Raw genomic sequence first — 18,415 nt, forward strand, 5'->3', positions numbered from 1 at the left:
TCAGCGAAAACTGGGTTCGTTGGACAATACTGAGAGTGAAGGAACGTCCCAGGGAGGCGGGGCCTTATTTGGGAGAACCGGTGGATTTCTTATTACGAAATCGCCGGTCAACGACGGTGATTGCAGTCCAGGAACAGGAAAACGTAGGCAATCGCTTCTCGAGAACGACGGAGAGGTCGCGAAAAGAGATTCAGCAGTGAGTTCTGCTTCGGCACTCGAGAGGACTCGACAAAAGAGCGATTTGTCGATGTGAAATGGAAAATAGAACGGTACGTTGTCGAAAAGACGACGAATAGAGTAGATCGTGATGAGAAAAGGGCAAAAACGCGCATGGAATGCGAACTGTTAGCGCACGCTTGAGTCACAGGTCATGTAGCCCGAATGAGGTGAAGATCTACTGTACGCAGAAGCAAATAATGTAAAAAATGATAAATGTGCGGAAACGATGTAATGCTGGATGGTTTATTTGAGACCAAAGGGTCTACTAACCAAATCGGATAATTTTGACCAACGGGTCAGATGCTGAAAGAAAGAATGTCGACCAACGGGTCTACTGAGGAAAAAATGTTTGACCAACGGGTCAGGTAGCTTAGAGGAGAGTGAGACGAATTATTTTTTGCGCGAGCGCTTTGCGTATTTACGAACGCGCTTTGCATGAGGAGGCGATTGACCTCGATTCTGCGATTGCTCTTCAGCGCCGCTGTCGTCGCAGTCGGTGCGGGCATGGCGAAGGACGTCTTCATCTAATTTCGCTTCGTCTTTCGGATCAGTAGGGGTTTCTGGAACGTCGGATTGAGTGTCGGAATATTGTTCCGCTTCGTTATCCAGCGGTTCCAATAGAAACTCGTCAAAATTTTCATCGCGGCTTCCACGAAACAATGAATTCGGACTGGAAAACGCAGGCGTCGCGCCCGATTACGTATGCGGGATTTTTGATAGAGCAGAGACAATCGCATTATTGCCCTCGTTGGACAGACGGCGTTTCGGATTTTTCGCAGAACCGTCGGAGGTGTCGAGCGTACCGCTTGAGCGGTAATTCAAAAGGCTTTCATTAGAGTGATCGTCAAGGTGATCGTGAGATTGCAAATCGGAAAAGCTTTTGCTTAGACTTCGGCGGGCACTCGCCGTAGCTGTGGCAGTGGCTGTAGCGGTAGTAGCGGTAGTAGTAGCCGAAGCAGCAGCGACAGCAGCAGCTGTAGTAGTAGTAATTGTAGCATTGGCGGAAGAAGAATTTTCGGTAGTAGCGGCAGTAAAAGCAGTTTCTTGCTCTGGACGAAGAACGGCGGTAATGCGCCGATCTGCCGTGTACTTAATTGTAAATTCAGGAGCGCGAAGAAGGAGAATTTTATCGATTGTATCGAACGGCCGATTGCAAATGACCTCCATTTGCTTCGAATCGGCTGTAAGATGAAGCTTGATATTTTGGCTTTTGATAGTCAACACGGCTTTCGTCTGTTCCTCGCACGATTCGCGAAGAGATAAGTTACCGCACGACGAACAGCGACAAAATTCAGAAAGAGGCTTGAAAGAAGAAGCATCTCCTTTGTTGCAGGAGGGGCATTTATTCACGGTAATAAAGTTTCCAACGGAGACGATCTTAGCCTTTTTCAAAGTCAAAGGCTTTTCGCCAAGAGAAAATGGCACCGTTTTGACCGACAGCAAATCATCGGTTGGTGAAATGACAGAGCCAACGCGCGGAGTGAAGAGCTGGTGACCTTCGGAGGCAGAAGTGGTTTTGAGGCCGACTCGGAATTGATAACATTTGAAAAGTTCCACTTTCTCCACGAGATCGGCGCCCCAAATCGTCAAAGTGGCGAACCCTGTGGCGTCCGCAATGGCTGCTTTCACCACTTCCATTTGCGTCCGAGTGATGTTGACGTCGGTCAATTCCATAACTTTGGCTTTGACATCGAGAATTTGGCCGGGAAGAAAGCGGCCGACTTCGTCCAGTGTGGCCGGCACTGGAGTTTCAGGAACTTGTCCCAAATGCGTTGAAACCGAAATTTTTTGCGGCGACTTGGCAAGTCCCGAGCTTTCCTGAATTTCCGCCTCCATTTCGTTGCCAAATTTGTTTCGCTTGATGAGAACGTTTCGAAAGCAGACAGCTTCTCCGGTTTTTGTGTATTCAACAAACCTCTCGCGTTTCGCGGGATAAAACGACACAAAACGGATTCGCCCCGTTTCGTCTGCCAAAAAACCGTGGAAGTATTTCGTCAAACCCTTCGCTTTTAACTCCGACAAGAGGTCGATTTTTGCGTGGAATTCTGCTCGATACGCTGCAGAACGACAATAGTAGAAATTTACCATCAAAGCGATTTGCGAAAAAAGAGCAAACTTACGCGTAGGCGAATCGTGGATGTCGGCAATTCTCTGAAACGCTTTGGACGCAGCGCCTCCGAAACTGGAGCGCACAACAGCCATTGCGGAAGGACAAAAAATTGGATAGAAAGGCGAGACGGAGGTCGGACGATGATTGCCGTAGAATGGAAAGAAAACGAAAAGACGCGCTCCTATATACGGAAAAAAATCGTGACATGGATTTACGTCAGTCTGTCGAAGTTGAAGGACGCACCGAGATTTCGCGGACGACGAAAAGAGTTCGAAGCGACGCAAGAAGAAGCCGGAGAACGCGCGACTGCGGAGCGAACGACTGCGAGAAAAGACGCTTCTAGAAACACGTCGTTCGAAGCAGCTGGACGAAAATTGCCGACCTACCGGATTTTCGCGAGCGAAGAAGAGCGACAGCACTCGAGAAAAAAGCCGAAAGACGTTCGATCGAAGCAAAAGAAAAAGGATACGCCCCTAAAAAAGTCGCTCGAAGCGAAGTTCGCGAAAACGTTGCCAGAACAAACTGGCCAAAATCGATCCGACTTACCGAGGCTTCGCGAACAAATGCGAGCGACGGAACTCGAAGGAGAAGCCAAACAAAGCGCGACGAAGGAGCGGGCACACACGGAAGGAGACGCCCCTAGAAAAAATTCGTTCGAAGCGACCAAACTGGCCGAGTCGATCCGACTTACCGAAGTTTCGCGAACAAATGCGAGCGACGGAACTCGAAGGGGAAGCGGAACAAAGCTCGACGAAGGAGCGGGCACACACGGAAGGCGACGCCCCTAGGAAAAATTCGTTCGAATCGGCGCGGCGCGGCGCGATACGTCGACTACCGCTCGCGCGAACGGCCGAGAAGCGAAAAGACGAAAAGAGAGCGAAAACAAAGACGAAAAGAAAGCGGCGAGAAGCGATCGAGAGAACCATAGGCGAAGCTATGCGTGGAACGCGTTCGCGCGGCGCCCTATTGGTCGGCGAGCGAGCGCGGGGCGTGTCCGCTGAAACCACCCACGCGAAGGTCACGCGCCCGGAAGCTTAGTGACGTCTTGCGCGGGACCCGGGGCCCCCGGTCGACGGCGATCGAAAATAAATGTCACGATTTCGGCGACGGGCGCGTCGAAGCGAAACGCGCACGCCGGCTCGCCTCGCTCGCGGAGAAATTTGAAGCGAAGCGTTCGCGCGTCCCGGACGACCGCGTGACCGCTACGTAGGTAGCGTGACGACAACTCTCTCTTAGTAGTATAGACTAGCTAATTACCCGGCTTCGCCCGGTTGGATCATTTCTGTTTCGGAGAAGGGAAAGAGTCAGAGGTTTCCTGATGGCCGGTACGACTTCCGGTCCGTTAATGCGCACCGCCCTTTAATTGAGGCACCCATTTTGGTGTTCCAAGCGACGCCATGAGTAAGAGCGTTCGAAGTTACCGGGCACGTTTTTCAGCTGATTACCCGGCTTCGCCCGGGTGGTTCATTTCTGTTTCAGAGAAGGAAAAGAGTCAGACCTTAGAGGCGACAGGTGTACCTTCGATCACTGTGGTCACCGGTTTGCTTGTGATCACTGTGTGCCAGAGTTGATTGGGGCCACAGTTGTACCGGTGCTCACTGTGGTCGCAGGTGTACCTGTGATCACTGTTGCCACAGTTGTATCCGTGATCACTATGGCCACAGGTGTACCAGAGATCTCTGTTGCTACAGGTGTACCTCTGATCACCGTAGTCACAGGGGTAGCTATGCTCACCGTGGTGGCCACAGGCGTACCTGTGATCACTGTGGTCACAGGTCTACCAGAGATTTCTGTGGCCACAGGCGTATCTGTGACCGTGGTGACCGAATGTGTACCTTTGATCACTTTGACCTCAGGTGTACCTGTGATGACAGTGGCAACAGTTGTACCTGTGCTCGCTGTGGCCGCAGGTGTACCAGAGACCTCTGTGGTCACAGGTGTACGAGAGATCTCTGTGGCCACAGCTGTTCCTGTGATCACTGTGGCCACAAGTGTACCTGTGATTGCCGTGACCAAATCTGTACCTATGATCATTTTGGTCACAGATGTATAAAAGATCTCTGCGGTCACAGTTGAACCTGTAATCACTGTGGCCACAGGTGTATTTGTTATCACTGTGGCCAAAGGTGTACCTGTGATCACTGTGGCGACAGTTGTACCCGTTATCACAGGTGTACCAGAAATCTCTGTGGTTACAGGTGCACCAGAGATCTCTGTGGACACAGATGTACCTGTGATCGCTGTGACTACAGTTGTATCAGAGATCAGTGGAGCCACAAATGCACCTGTGCTGTGGTCACAGGTGCACTCGTGATCACTGTTGCCACAGTTGTACCGGTGATTACTGTGGCAACAGGTGTACTTTCACTTTGGCCACAGGTGTGCACAGGATCACTGCGGCCACAGTACCCGTCATCACTGTGGCCACAGTTCTACCAGAGATCTCGGTTGCTACAGGTATACCTACGAACACTGTGCCTATGCTCACTGTGGCCACAGGTATACCTGTGATCACTGTGGCAGCAGTTGTGCCAGAGATCTCTGTTGTTACGGGTGTACCTCTGATGACTGTGGTGGTCACAGGTGTACCTATGATCACGGTGGCAACAGTTGTACCCGTGATCACTGCCTCAAGTGTACCAGAAATCTCTGTGGTCACGGGTGCACCAGAAATCTCTGTGGACACAGATGTACCCCACTGTCCTGTGATCGCTGTGACTACAGATGTGCCAGAGATCAGTGGGACCACAGATGTACCTGTGCTCACTGTGGTCACAGGTGTACCTGTGATCACTGTTGCCACAGTCGTACCCGTGATCACTCTGGCCACAGGTGTACTTGCCACAGGTGTACACAGGATCACTGTGGCCACAGTTGTACCCCCCTGATCACTGTGGCCAGAAGTGTACCAGAGATCTCTTTGTCTTCAGAAGTTTTAACTCAAAGTTTTGTACCAATTACCACTACTGGTACCCGGCTGCCGGGTACCCAGGTATTAATTAAACAGCTTGTGTAGTCTATTGCCGCCCAGACGTATTGTTCAATTGACGTTTAATTATCAATATGAGTAAACGGGCGACGCTGATCGCATAGAAATGCAGACTCACGTTGGAGCAATCTTACCGAAGCAAACTCCGCTTCTGCCTAAGTACGGTGGAAACCGCAAAAGTACGTACGCTGCATTTGCGGTGAGCGTACCAGTTTTGGCCGTAGAAACAATGGCTGACCGGTATTTACCGGTTGCGTAAATTTTCTGTGGCTGGAAATGCCAAAAAGAAATCGCAAATGGACAGGATTCGATTTCGGGAATATGATCAGAAGGAAAAACGACGGCGATTCCGGTGCAAGCGCACTGCCTAAAATGCAATTTGGAGGAAGAGAGCGGCGATCGTTCGAGGGAACAGAGACTTTACAGAGTACGACGAAAACGAAGTCAAACTGCATTGGGAAGGAGTCGATTTTGGAAATAACGCCTCCGATGGAGCGAGAGAACGGTTTCGAAGTGGAAAAATAGACCGAAACGCAAGCAAAGGAGAAGAAATGGATGCATCACGTGACCCGCCAATTCCAAGATGGCGCGGGCAGCCCGAGATGACGTCAGGCACGAAAACACGGCTTCGAGAGCGGTTTCGGCGCGAATGGGCGAGCGAAAAGGCTTCGAAGAGCGTAAAAAACGGCGCCGGGATTTCGAACGAAGCGTCGAAGCGAGCGAAATAGGGAGAAAAACGTCGGATTCCCAAAAGGGGCCTCGACGCCGGTCGAAAGTGGAAGGAGAGCGAGAAGGACGTAAAAGAGCGACCGCGTCGTCGAAAAGGCCGCGAAAACGCCTTTCGAAATCGATCGATAATCGAGACCGCTCGAAAACGCCGCCTTCCGAGCTGTTTCGGGCGAAAGCGAACGGTCGAGCGGCTTCGCGGCGACGAAAGATCGTCGCCAGGCGTTCGAACGGAGCCGAACGACGCGCGGTTCGCGAGAAACGGGCGTTTTTCGACCTCTTCCGAAAGGGGCCCCGACGCGAAATGAGCGCGCCAGGTTATCTACATTCTTCCGAAGAGCGCGCCGAGCGAGCGAAGAGCGTCGTCCGCCGCTCGGCTCCGGAGATATCGGGGATTTCGACGGGCGCGGCCATCTTGGCCAAGATGGCGCACTCGGTTTTAGTGGTGTAGACTAGCTAATTACCCGGCTTCGCCCGGGTGGTTTGTTTTTGATTCGAGGAGAGGGGAAGGGATGCACGATACTTTTACTAATTAATAAACGTTCCTTAATGAGTAACGACATTTTCAAACATAATGTCGAAAAAATGGAAGAAAAAAATTGGTCGTCCTTTTAACGACGGACGAAAACGCTTGCAGCAAGTAGAACGCAAAGAAGAACTCAAAACAATAGCGAAGAACGGAAACTGCAGAGTCAAGCCTGTTTGGCCGAAGCCGCCTGCGTCTTCGAACGCTTGCTCTTCGGAGCCGCTGAAGTGACCGTTTCTTTTTCCTTCTCCTTCTCCGAGAAGTCGAGAGCGCGACGGGCCGGCGGTCTGATAGTAGTCGGCTGTTGCTGAGGACGCGGCGGAGGCGGCGGCGGCGGCGGCGGCGGCGGCTGTGAAAGTCCTTGGGTTGCGGCGCTGGCGACGTCTGATGGTCGAAAGACGTCTATGATGATCTTGTTATTGCTGTAGGAAACATCAAATTTCCCAGCGTTGAAGATGTCTTCCTCTTCGATCGAGCGGACGGGAGAGTTGGCGATGATTTCAAGTGCGGCAGAATTGGCGCGAAGTTCGACGCGCGGATGGGTGTCGTTTTGGAGAATGAGTAGCGCCGTTGCCTCACGAGGGCAATCTGCAATGCGCGCTATGGTGCCGCAATTGGCGCAGCGAGCGTAGGGGCGAGGAGGTTCGACGGGAGTCGCTTTGCCTCGGGTGCAGCGGCAACAGGCGTGATACGATTCAAATTCTGCGATTCCGAGAACGGAGACATTTCTGAGAAAGGTGGGCTGTGGGGACAGGACCACGTCCAGAACGGCGACGTCTTCAAGGTCGTCGATGGGGATGATTGGCCTTCCGTTCAATGGGGTGAAGAGGGAGTATTCTCCGGATTCGTATTTAACGGAGAAGCGGAAGTCGTAGGAGGTGCCGATGACGACATTCTCGGCGTCGCTTCCCCAGAGTTTAACGACAGTTGCTTCGGTTCGGTCGCTGACGCCGGCACTGCGAACGTGAGAAGAGGTGCGGCCGAAGGAAACCTGAAGTGGAGCGAGATCGACGACTTTGGCGTAGATGTCAACCATTTGGCCTGGAATCTGATCTGGAACTTCGTGGAGTTTAATGCGTCGCGGTTCGTCTGGATTGGCTTCGAGATGACTGGAGACGCGAATTTTTTTCGGGGACTTCATCGAGGTATTTTCGTTGCTAACGACGACTTCCATAGAACTGCCATTTTGACGTCTTTGAATCAGGATGTTGCGAAAGAAAAGAGGGGCATCGGCGCGCGCGTAATTCTGGAAAAGGGCGTGCTTGTTCGCCGAAAAGCAGACAAATCTGATACGCCCAGATTCGTCCGCGAACCATCCGTCGAACCAGCGCAAGTGCGCTTTGTGCTTGATGTCCGAAAGAATGTCGATCTTCGCGTGGAAGTTGGCGCGGTACTCTAGAAAAAGTTACTGGCCTATGAAATTAAGGTGCGATCGAGTCCGCGTACTGATGATAGAGTAATAGACGTCGGCAATGCGGTCGAAGGTGACCGACTCCTTCTCTTGAAGTGCGACGTTCGGTGAATTGCGCGTCGCTGAAAATTGGCTCATCTTCAGAGAAAGAATCGATTGGCATTAGAGCGAAAGAGGTAAAGAGAGCGATAGAAGATCGAGGATAAACAAAGGATTTCGTGGAAGCGTAGGATTCGGTCTTGGCTCGATGAGTACGCGTTTACGTAGAGACGTGGTGATCGGAGAGCGAGTAATAATTACCGTAAAGCGGAAAAACACAGGAGAGAGAAGTCGTAGAGATGTCGTTCGAGAATGGTAAACAAAGGAACAATGGAATGCGCTGGTGCGCGGAAGCTAGTTGGTATCATAAAAGGTGTAAAACGGCGCGGTATACGTGCGCATATGGGTTTGTTTGAGTGAAGAACGATCGAAACACGTTTCGGTTGAGAGAACGGAGTCGTAGAGGGTGGTTTTCAAGCGATTGCGAGAGCTGGAGTGAACATTACGTCATTCATGAGCGGTAATTGAATTATGCTTGCGCGTCACGTGTTGGCATTACCAATACTGGCAAGGGGAGGATTGAAAATGTCGGCAGCGCGTCTTTTTCTCCGCAGAAGCGAAAGAAGTGTTCGGTCTGAAAATCTGTTAAATCGGTTTAGCGAGGTTTGACGCGGTTTATCGAGGTTAGATCGGAAATCTTGAAGTAGCTACTATAGGTATATATATTGGCGTGATAAACATACCAATGTGAATTAGGTCAAATTCGGGAAGGAAATGCGCTGCACGTCGAAGTAGGGAGGTATTTATAGTACCTCACGGTACACCACGTTCGCCGTTTTGGGAGATTCGGAAAAAACGTAAAGATTGTTTGGAGAGCTGACTCGCGAACAGGCGACGTAAAATTGACCGTGGGCGAAGCATTTCGTAGAGAGACATAGGCCTACCGTTTTCAGTGTTTGTCCTTGCGACTTGTTAATGGTCATGGCGAAGGAGAGTCTAACCGGGAACTGCAGACGCTTAAAAGAAACAGTGGAATCGGAGGGAATGAGCGGAATGCGAGGCACGAAGACGCTCTCTCCCGCGTATCGTCCAGTGCACAAGGTGGCCTCTATTACGTTGGGGCACAGTCGAGTGACGGTCAATTTTGTACCGTTACAGAGTCTAGGGGCGTCGATGTTGCGAAGGAGCATTATGGGCGCGCCGACTTTGAGTCGTAACGTGTGCGACGGTAGACCTGGGGGATTGAGCGAATTGAGAACCTCCGTGGGATAGTTGACAGCGTCGTCCGGCTCTAACGTCGTGTCAACGGCTAGATAGATTTTTTCGTCTTCCGGTATGAGTTGGAGCATTGCCTCGTTAAGTTCTGTTACCTTGTCGTTTTTCGGGGCTAGTATAGCTCTTTCGCCAAGCCAAGCAATATCTTTGTATCTTTCGGCGAGTTGGGGAAAAACGGATTCCAAGAGTTCATCGGTGGATTGGACAACGGTTCCACACGGAACGGCGATGAGCCCGTCTTGTGGATCGGGAGCGATTTCGCCGTTACCGATTTGCATGAGGAGGTCTGCGTACGCGCCGGATTGAGCGTCGCCGAATAGGTGGGCTCTCATGTTCGTTGTCAAACGGAGCGTCTGCACTTTGGGCCAAAGAGAACGGGAATATTTGAGGCAGGCTGCAATCTCGTCGGCTTTCGTGCCTTTTGGTATGATTGGCAAAGTTTGCCTAAAATCTCCTGCGAGTATGAGTGGCAAGCCTCCCATGAGGGCGTCGTTTTCGCGAATATCGCGTAGACTTCGGTCCAGTGCTTCGAGAGCCTTCTTGTTTGCCATAGTGCACTCGTCCCAAATGATTACTTTGGCCAAGCGGAGAAGCCTCGATCGTGCGGTGTTCTTTTGAATGCTGAGGGTCGGACGGTCGTAACGACAGATGTTGAGCGGTAGCTTAAAAACGGAATGAGCCGTTTTGCCGCCAGTTAAAAGTGTCGCGGCGATGCCGGAGGAAGCGACTGCGAGACCTATTTCGCCTTGCGATCGAATTTTATCGATAAAAACGTTGAGAAGAAAGGTCTTTCCCGTTCCTCCAGGAGCGTCGAGAAAAATGATGGCGTTGCTCGCACCTCGGGCGACGTAGTCCAGCAATTCTCCGTAAACGCGTGTTTGCTCTGGCGTAAGAGACCGTTCGTTTGTTGCGAGTCGTTCGTGCATCTCCGGCGTGTTATACGAATATTCAGCGGCAATATCTCGAGGAAAGTCGTCGCTTTGCTCTTCCGAGCGGTCGGGGGTGGCTAAACCATACTCGCTAAGCGGCTTTCCGCCAGGAAAAGAGAGTAATTTGTTTTCGATGTACGTCAAAGCTCGATTGAAAATTGCGTCTGTATAGGACAACGTTTCGTCGTTTGCGCGTCGGCGAAGTGTGCGAAGGTAATCTTGCGCCATCGCTTCTTTGTGCCGTTCCCAAAGATCCGGAGGATCGGAAATTTCGCACATGTGCAGCATTATGGCGAACATGTCGCGAATTTTGTGCGGGCGATCGGTAACCGTTGCCTCCGTGAGTGCGAGGTGCCAGTGGCGATCGTCGGTCAAGAGGCCGCGTTCTCTGCAAGCTTCGGCATACGTGTCAAAAACGGCACCGTCTACTGTTCGTAAGTCGGCGAAACAGGTAGGCCCTCGAACGTGCAACAATAGAAGTCGTAGGAGATAGCATTCCGTGTCCCGAGGATGTACGGTGTAAATGCGTCCTAGAGTTGTCGACTTCTTGATGCCTGGAGTATGCGGCAGAGATTGACCCTGCTTTCTCCTCATCCACTTTTTGTTCTCCCACCTAAAGTATCGCGGAACGTCGACGTAGAGAAGGGTCTTAGCAAAATTGTCCGCGGCGCAGAGCTCGAAGAAGCCGGTAAGTGTCGTGGCAGGAGGTTGTTGTGCGAGGTTTTCGGCATTTCGAACGTTGAACAACGTTCGTTGACCGTTTTCCAAGTGCACTTGGAGTTGTTCGGCGGCCGGGAAGTGATCGTGAATGGGAAATTTCAAGATGCGCCATACGCCTTCGTTCGTGCTAAGATATCTCGCTATTTGGTATCGTGTGATTTCGTCGTTTCGGTGCCGATTCGCCAAGCCGACGACGGCCCTGTCCTTTCCTTTGTTTAGGTAGGCCATGAGATATTTCAGTGCGCAAATGGACCGACAGTATTCGACGTTAACGTGAGCGTCGAATGTGCGAGATAGAAATGGACTGTACGGAACGACCCACCGGTTGTCGATGTGGAATCTGCCTAAGGTCGTTTCTATGCCGCCGTCTTCCGGAGAACGACGCCTGTATAAGGGGTAACCGTTGAGAGAAGTCACTGTCTCGCGCAGGAATTGCCTGGGGTAATGCTTCGTGCACTGCCCGTCCTTCATGCAAGGAGATCTGCGATTTAGTTGGCCGCACGGTCCGTGAATCATGTGTTTCGTTATCGTGGCAAAAAGTGTCGGGTCTTCGTTCGGGTCGGGGAGTTCGGCGCTTATAATGCTGTCTATCTGTTCGGGTCGAATTTTCTCTACCATCCACGAGAGAAAGTGAACGTGGGGTAGGCCACGTTTCTGCCACTCGATCGTGTAAACGTGACAGCGTTTAATACCGTATATGTTCTGCGTATCGACGAGATACATGAACCTTTGGACTTTGAGCCTGAAAACTCGGGCTACGAGATCGTGTCTATCTATGGGCGTCTGTCCGGGCAGAAGTTCGTTGGTAATTTCTGGCCAATTGGAATTGCACGTCATCGTAATAAAGAGATCGGGCGCTCCGTGGTGCTTGACGTACGTCATTGCGTCCTGGCACTTTTCGTGCATGTATCGAGGGCCGCCCGTGAACGATGAAGGAAGAACGACCAACTGACCAACGTTGCTTGGGTCGCCGTCGGCTTCCACTGCATCTCGCAAAGTAGTGTAAGAGGCCGCGCGCAGATCATCCTGGTGGTGGCGCATGTGGTTTAGTCTGTCGGTTTCGATTTTGGCAAACACGTCGACAATGAACTGATGAGACAGTTTGCCGGCGCGAAGTAGAGTGTTAAAGTCGCCGTCTCGCTGCATTAACCGAAATGCGTAAAATTGCAGCATAGTCATCTTTTTTGTGGTTATTACGTTTGTTTGCGGATTTTTTTGACGGCGAGATAAGTGATAGCCGTCTTCGCCCAATGGAAAAAGAAGCGGATATTGCAGAGAATCGTAGGATCTGTGAACTTCGTGAATACGCATAATTCTGTCATCTTTGTCAGAAAGAACGATGTCGCGGTATCCTTCTTGTCCCTCGGGCACGAGAGCGGCGACGTCGTGGCCGGATGGCGCATTGAACGTCCGTTCGTGTTCGCCTCGGGGAACTCTGTCTTCACGTAAGACGACGCGGTATTCGGGCATCGTTGGCGTTCGTTGCTCGAGTGCAGTTTTAAAAACACGCACGTGCTCGTTGTTTTCCTGAAGCATGTCTTGAAGACGAAGGATTGTCTCCCTATTTAACTGCGATTCGCGGTCGATTTGCCACGAAAGTCTGGCGTCGGCTTGTTGTCCGCGATCGTCTATGAAGTAAATCTGAACAAACTGGGGTTGCTGCTCGGCCGCCGGTGTGAGGGGTCCGATGTTGTGATAAATTTGTCCTTGGACTTTGAAGGTCGGCATGAATCCAGGTTCGACGAGGGTGTGCGCTTGAAATGATGTCATTACGAAGCACGAATTGTATTTGCGAATGTTTTCTCGGAATTCTTTGGCGAGCGACGTGTTCTCCGTTAGAAGAGCGCGTAGCGGTTCGGGAGGATTGCCGAGCAACGGAACGTCGACTTTGCCTTTGGCGCAACACATTCCCGGAGGTTCGGTTGGCCATTTCTTAGCGTTGCAGTGCCGGCACTTAGCGGACATTGAACCTATTCGTCCGCCGTCGTACAAATCATGCGGGTTGTAACGAAATGCGGGGTAATTTGGAAGCGGGAGCGGTACTTCGTGAATTTCTTCGGGCTGGTTTTCCTCGATCGTTGGAGGAGGCTCATGGGCTCGCGGGCCGTCCCGATCGATGTCCAAGGTATTAGGCGAGTCCTCGGAAACGCGATTTGCGGTGTCAGATGTACCAGCGAAAAGGGTTGCTGAGATGTCTGTATTGGTCGCCTGAGCAGGTGCAGGTACACTGTGGGCTTGGGTGTGCAAACGAGGAGCTTCGCTATTGGCGTGGGAAGGTATGGGCGTTCTCGTATTATTACTCTGCGATATGTCTTCAGGAAGCGCCTGTGTGGAAGTCGCGACAGATCTTGGAAAAGAAACGGTCGAGGACGCAGAAGAGGACGTAACTTGAGGACGGACAGAAACAGTGGTGCTGGACGCGAAACTACGAACTAATACGGAAAAGGAAGGAAAAGGCAAAGTATGGGCTGTGGCGTTTGTTAGAGCTTCGCTACTGGCGTGGGAAAGTATGGGCGCGCTCGCATTATTACTCTGCGATATGTCTACAGAAGGCGGCCGCACGGAAGTCGCGACAGATCTTGTTGCAAAAGAAATGGTCGAGGACGCAGAAGAGGACGTAACGTGAGGACGGACAGAAACAGTGGTGCTGGACGCCAAACTGCGAAGTGTTACGGAAGGAGAAGGAAAAGGGAAACTACGGGATGCGGCGTTCGTAAGGACGGACGATTCTCGATTTTCGGAACTTCGCTGGGTTGAACGGCGGGAACGTTGTGAGTGCGAAGGATTGGCGATGATCGGTAACAAACGGTTTCTGCGCAACCGCGAAGAAGAAAAATGATAAGAGTGGTCGGGAAAAACGAAGGGGAGAATTTCTGAAGTGGTTGAAGAGGAGGAGGGTAAGTGGGAAGAATAGGAATGCTCGAAAGAAACGGCTTCTTCGCGAGGCTCTAAATTGGACGAAGGGGCGGGGTGGGAAGAATAGGAATGCTCCAAAGAAATGGATTCTTCGTGAGGCGCGACGTCGGAATCGGCGTCTTCGTCCGACGTCTCCATCCGCGTTCTTTTGGGCGACGCAGGTGCGCCGCTTTCACTGCGACTGCGTTTTTCCTTTCTGGGCATTCTGAAAAGAAAACGAAACGACATTAGAACGCTCCGATTTTCAAAAGAGCGCGAACGTGAAAAAAGCGGCGACGAATTGAGCAACGAAATCAAGCAGAGAAGCGACGCCGAGAGATCGAATTACGTGCGCGTGACTTCGTTCGGGAACGGCGAGGAGGGCAATTCGACGAAAGCGACGACGAATCGACCGAAAAGACGTCAAGGGTGAGGCGCGAATTCGCCAAAGAGGCACAGATAACGGAAAATGGCACCGCGGCACGCAAGTAATCGCGATCTGAGAGACAAAGGAAATGAGAATGGCGAAGAACGGAACGAAAAACTCACGATCGGCGCTAGAAACGAAGCGCGAGAAAGCGACGGCGACGAAAGAGGCGAAAAAGCCGCGAGATCCAGCCGAGCAGCAAGCGAGATCGCGGAGGAGGAGGTCGCTTGTCAGGTGACGCGGCGTACGTCACCGATGACGTCTGAACGAGGTGCCCCGAAAGGGGCCTCGACGCCGGTCGAAAGCGGAAGGGTGTTCGGGAAGACGTAAAAAAGCGACCGAGTCGTCGAGAAAGCCGGAAAAAGGCCTTTCGAAATCGATCGATAATCGAGACGGCTCGAAAACGCCGCCTTCCGAGCCGTTTCGGGCGAAAGCAAACGGTCGAACGGCTTCGCGGCGACGAAAGATCGTCGCGAGGCGTTCGAACGGAGCCGGACGACGCGCGGTTCGCGAGAAACGGGCGTCATTCGACCTCTTCCGAAAGGGGCCCCGACGCGAAATGAGCGCGCCAGGTTATCTACATTCTTCCGAAGAGCGCGCCGAGCGAGCGAAGAGCGTCGTCCGCCGCTCGGCTCCGGAGATATCGGGGATTTCGACGGGCGCGGCCATCTTGGCCAAGATGGCGCACTCGCTTTTAGTGGTGTAGATGTACTTCTAGCCCTTGCTGACGAGCTGACTCCTCTATTCCGAAGTATTTTCCCTGACAGTGATATAGCCAAGAAATTCTCCTCCAGACGTACAAAAACCGCTTGCATAATCAACGAAGCAGTCGCTCCCTTTCATCACCAACATGTGATTCAACTGATGCATAGTAATCCATTTTCTATACTCATTGATGGATCGTCAGACACGGGCATTGAGAAGATGAATCCCATCACTGTCCGCATTTTTGACAAATCCGTGCAAGTCAATTTTCTGGATATGTGCATGGCGTCGTTATGCACGGCAGAAGGGCTCTTTTCTGCCATGGAGGAGGTCTTCGCAAAAAATAGCTTGTCTTGGGGAAACTGCGTGGGATTGGGAGTTGATAACACATCTGTTAATGTGGGAATTCGAAATGCAATTAAATCCAGGGTACTACAGAAAAACCCAGCAACGTACGTGATGGGGTGTCCCTGCCATATCGTTCACAATACCGCTGGAAAAGCTGCAAATGCCTTCGAGAAGGTTGGTTCAGCGTTCATTGCTTTCTTTACATGATAACCGTAAATTTCAGGTGTCCGGTTTCAGCGTTGAAGATCTTGTCATTGATGTATTCTTCTGGTTCGACAAAAGCACCAAAAGAAAAGCGGCTCTGGCTGAGTATTGCAGTTTCTGCGATGCAGATTACCGACAAATTGTCAAGCACGTCAGCACCAGGTGGTTGAGCTTGGAGAAGGCGGTCTCTCGTCTTTTGCAGCAGCATGCGGCTTTGAAGAGCTACTTTGCTTCAGAGGGTGAATTATTCGCTTATTCTGATAAATTCCTTTATAATTCACCTCTCAGGTGTCAACCACGCTCGCTTTTCGCGTCTAAAAACCGCCTACAGAAAACCGATGACGGAGATTTATTTAATGTTTTATCAGGCAGCCCTTCAAAGCTTCATGTCATTCAACCTTCTGCTCCAAAGGGAAGATCCCTTGCTGCCTTTCATCTTCAGGCAAATTATCAATTTCCTTACAAGAATGGCTGGAAAATTTCTCACCGTTGCTTCAATTAGAGCAGCAAAAGACAACATTTCATCCCTTCAGTTTGCAGACGTTGGCAGCCAAAAACCAGGTTGGCTTTAGACAAATTTTAGGCTATCAACCTATCTATACTTTATTCAGACAAAGAACTCTTTGTCGGCTTCGCAACGAAAGGTCGAATTGCCGCTCTGCTACAAGATGGCGATATAACAGAGAACGACGTCAAAAAGTTCTACTCTAGCGCTCTGTTATTTTACACAACGGCGATGGAATACGCCCTGAAGCATCTCCCAATTTCAGATCCTTTACTAAAAAACGCTACCTTTCTCGACTTCGGCTCCCGGGAAGGAGCAGAATTTACTCAACTCGAGTACTTCGTTAACAGGTATACTCTTATACAATACCTTTTTTGACTGTATTACATTGTTCCATTAGATTTGGAAATTTGCTGCCTTTCTCTGAAGCACGAGAACTGGACATGCTGCAGGACGAGTTTGTCAGTTACCAGCTCCTTTCACAGAACGATATTCCTGCCCGCGTATGGAAAGAAGCTTCCGTGTCAGCAACAGAAGAGGGAAGCAGTCCAAGATGGATAGACGTCATCTGGCAGCACCTGTCTGAGAGAAAGGGGTGTGACGGCACTCACACGTTCCTGCGTCTTTCCCGCGTGGCAAAACTTGCACTGATACTACCGCACTCTAATGCTGGAGAAGAGCGGGTGTTTTCAATGATAAGGAAAAACAAAACAGCCTACCGTCCAAGCCTGGATCCAAAAGGAACACTGTCAAGTATCATGAAAATAAAACTTGCCGACCTGCAGCCTGCTCACTCATTCCGTCCTCCTCCAGAACTTCTGCGTAAAGCCAAATCAGCTACATGGGAGTATAACAAGGCACACTCAAAGAAGAATTAATCGAGTTATAGTGACCGCTCTGAACTACATGACAATATAACAAACTTCCTTCTGAGAAAATAAAAAAATTCTTTTAAAGATATAAAAATTATGTCCTGCTCATCGCGGTTTGACTAGCAATTTCTTAACTTGTTCTGCGTAATTTTGGGGGCGTGACTATATTTTAAGGGGGCGTGGTCAAAAAATTTTGCGCGCGCGTACCTCTCACGCCTAGCGCTTCGGCACCCTTACCAGCTCTGGCTTTTGTAGATCAAATTTCAAGGGGAGGATGGTATCGACGCTGGTTGTCCTGCCAGAGAATTCTTTTAAGCCAATGTCAATGAGTTATTCACACAAGAAACGTCACACTCTATCTTGCAATGTTGCATAGGTTTTCCTTATTTTTCAGAAGCACTGTACGCGTGCATTCGTGGAGCGCCGGAAGATGAAATACTGGGCAGTCTTTAAATCGAAGATGTCATAGAGGGTGAGAAAACAAGTTTGTCATCACCGACGTATTCCAAGAAAAATATTCCCAATTTATCCGTGATGACAAAATTGTGATTTAGCTTATTTCTTGCGATACAGAGGAAGAATGGAGACACAGCATGCGAAGGGGTGACGTTATGGATCTCGTGAGCAGTGCTGGCTGGAGAAGGACCAGCCGTTTTGACGAGGAGGAGCATATCTGATTTACCACGTTGCCGTATGGAGGCTTCAAAGCTCTATTGGCCAATTTTCCCAAGGCTTGAAAGCGGGAAGAATGCTCGATGTCATAGTGTTTCTTTGTTTCCTCCGGTAGCGAAATTCTCACCTCTCAAAGGTGAAACCTAATCCGATCCCATTTCATTTTTGCATAAAGGCACTGCGTGTACATGTACATTTCTTGATTGCTGTCACTTGTTTACGCCTATGGATGACAGAGCACATCAGGCCGAAATATTTTTCAGCAATATGTTAGTGAAGGACAAGTTTCACTGAATGTGACAAACGGTTGGTTTCTTAAACCATTTATCTCACAACGAAAGCGGCCGTCTTCATCGCCAAAAGATTCAAGTCGAGTTTGTATGCCACTTGTTAGTCGCTGAAGCAGGGAAAGCAGGCCCTCTAAATCACTCCCATCACCGGAATGCACAGCAATTGTCTGCCTCAGAGACGTTTCCACTCGGTCGTCCATTATCTCCAAGCTTTCGAGCGATGCATGCTTCCACGATCTTTCTACCTCTTCGTCAATCCGGCAAATACGAACAGCAAACTCTCTCCTTTAGGCCATACCGAAATGTAAACTTTTGTACGGGGCCCTGCACGGGAGTACTGGTTTAATTTAACGCGCGTTGGCATTCTTGATGCAAGGAAGCATTCTTGATGAACACAGTCAGTGACAAGCGCGAAGGGACATTCTTGCACGGTAAAATACGCATTCTTGATCGTGACAAGCGCGATGGGACATTCTTGCACAATGACAAGCACATTCTTGATCGTATTCTCTAGCACTCTGGATAGCAGCATGCATGAATAGCGTCTACGCAT

At 50.6% G+C, this 18,415-nt stretch overlaps 3 protein-coding genes across 3 annotated transcripts; all 3 read right to left on the minus strand.

The window, feature by feature from the left end:
- Positions 1-446: 446 nt before the first annotated feature.
- Positions 447-3,253, minus strand: LOC136191581 (uncharacterized). Its single transcript, XM_065979946.1, has 7 exons — positions 3,165-3,253; positions 3,021-3,113; positions 2,876-2,968; positions 2,716-2,802; positions 2,573-2,650; positions 2,340-2,510; positions 447-2,276 (listed from the first exon to the last, which is right to left on the minus strand). The coding sequence occupies exons 6-7, from the start codon at positions 2,419-2,421 to the stop codon at positions 916-918; spliced, it is 1,443 nt and encodes a 480-aa protein (XP_065836018.1). The 5' UTR covers positions 2,422-2,510; positions 2,573-2,650; positions 2,716-2,802; positions 2,876-2,968; positions 3,021-3,113; positions 3,165-3,253; the 3' UTR covers positions 447-915.
- Positions 3,254-6,576: 3,323 nt separating this feature from the next.
- LOC136191087 (uncharacterized) lies at positions 6,577-8,411 on the minus strand. Its single transcript, XM_065979385.1, has 3 exons — positions 8,282-8,411; positions 8,017-8,119; positions 6,577-7,965 (listed from the first exon to the last, which is right to left on the minus strand). Exons 2-3 carry the CDS (start codon positions 8,117-8,119, stop codon positions 6,737-6,739), a joined length of 1,332 nt encoding a protein of 443 aa, XP_065835457.1. The 5' UTR covers positions 8,282-8,411; the 3' UTR covers positions 6,577-6,736.
- A 412-nt stretch (positions 8,412-8,823) lies between these two features.
- LOC136191388 (uncharacterized) lies at positions 8,824-12,909 on the minus strand. Its single transcript, XM_065979715.1, has one exon. It carries the CDS (start codon positions 12,907-12,909, stop codon positions 8,824-8,826), a length of 4,086 nt encoding a protein of 1,361 aa, XP_065835787.1.
- Between the last annotated feature and the right edge of the window lie 5,506 nt (positions 12,910-18,415).

Source organism: Oscarella lobularis, chromosome 9, assembly GCF_947507565.1.
Source record: "Oscarella lobularis chromosome 9, ooOscLobu1.1, whole genome shotgun sequence".
Taxonomy (NCBI): Eukaryota; Metazoa; Porifera; class Homoscleromorpha; order Homosclerophorida; family Oscarellidae; genus Oscarella; species Oscarella lobularis.

Coding starts and splice junctions, on each gene's coding strand:
- LOC136191087 (XM_065979385.1), bottom strand. CDS start 8,119: ATGAGCCAATTTTCAGCGACGCGCAATTCACCGAACGTCGCACTTCAA. Junction 7,966..8,016: donor CGTCTATTACTCTATCATCA/GTACGCGGACTC, acceptor AACTTTTTCTAG/AGTACCGCGCCAACTTCCAC.
- LOC136191388 (XM_065979715.1), bottom strand. CDS start 12,909: ATGTCCGCTAAGTGCCGGCACTGCAACGCTAAGAAATGGCCAACCGAA.
- LOC136191581 (XM_065979946.1), bottom strand. CDS start 2,421: ATGGCTGTTGTGCGCTCCAGTTTCGGAGGCGCTGCGTCCAAAGCGTTT. Junction 2,277..2,339: donor CATCCACGATTCGCCTACGC/GTAAGTTTGCTC, acceptor GTCGTTCTGCAG/CGTATCGAGCAGAATTCCAC.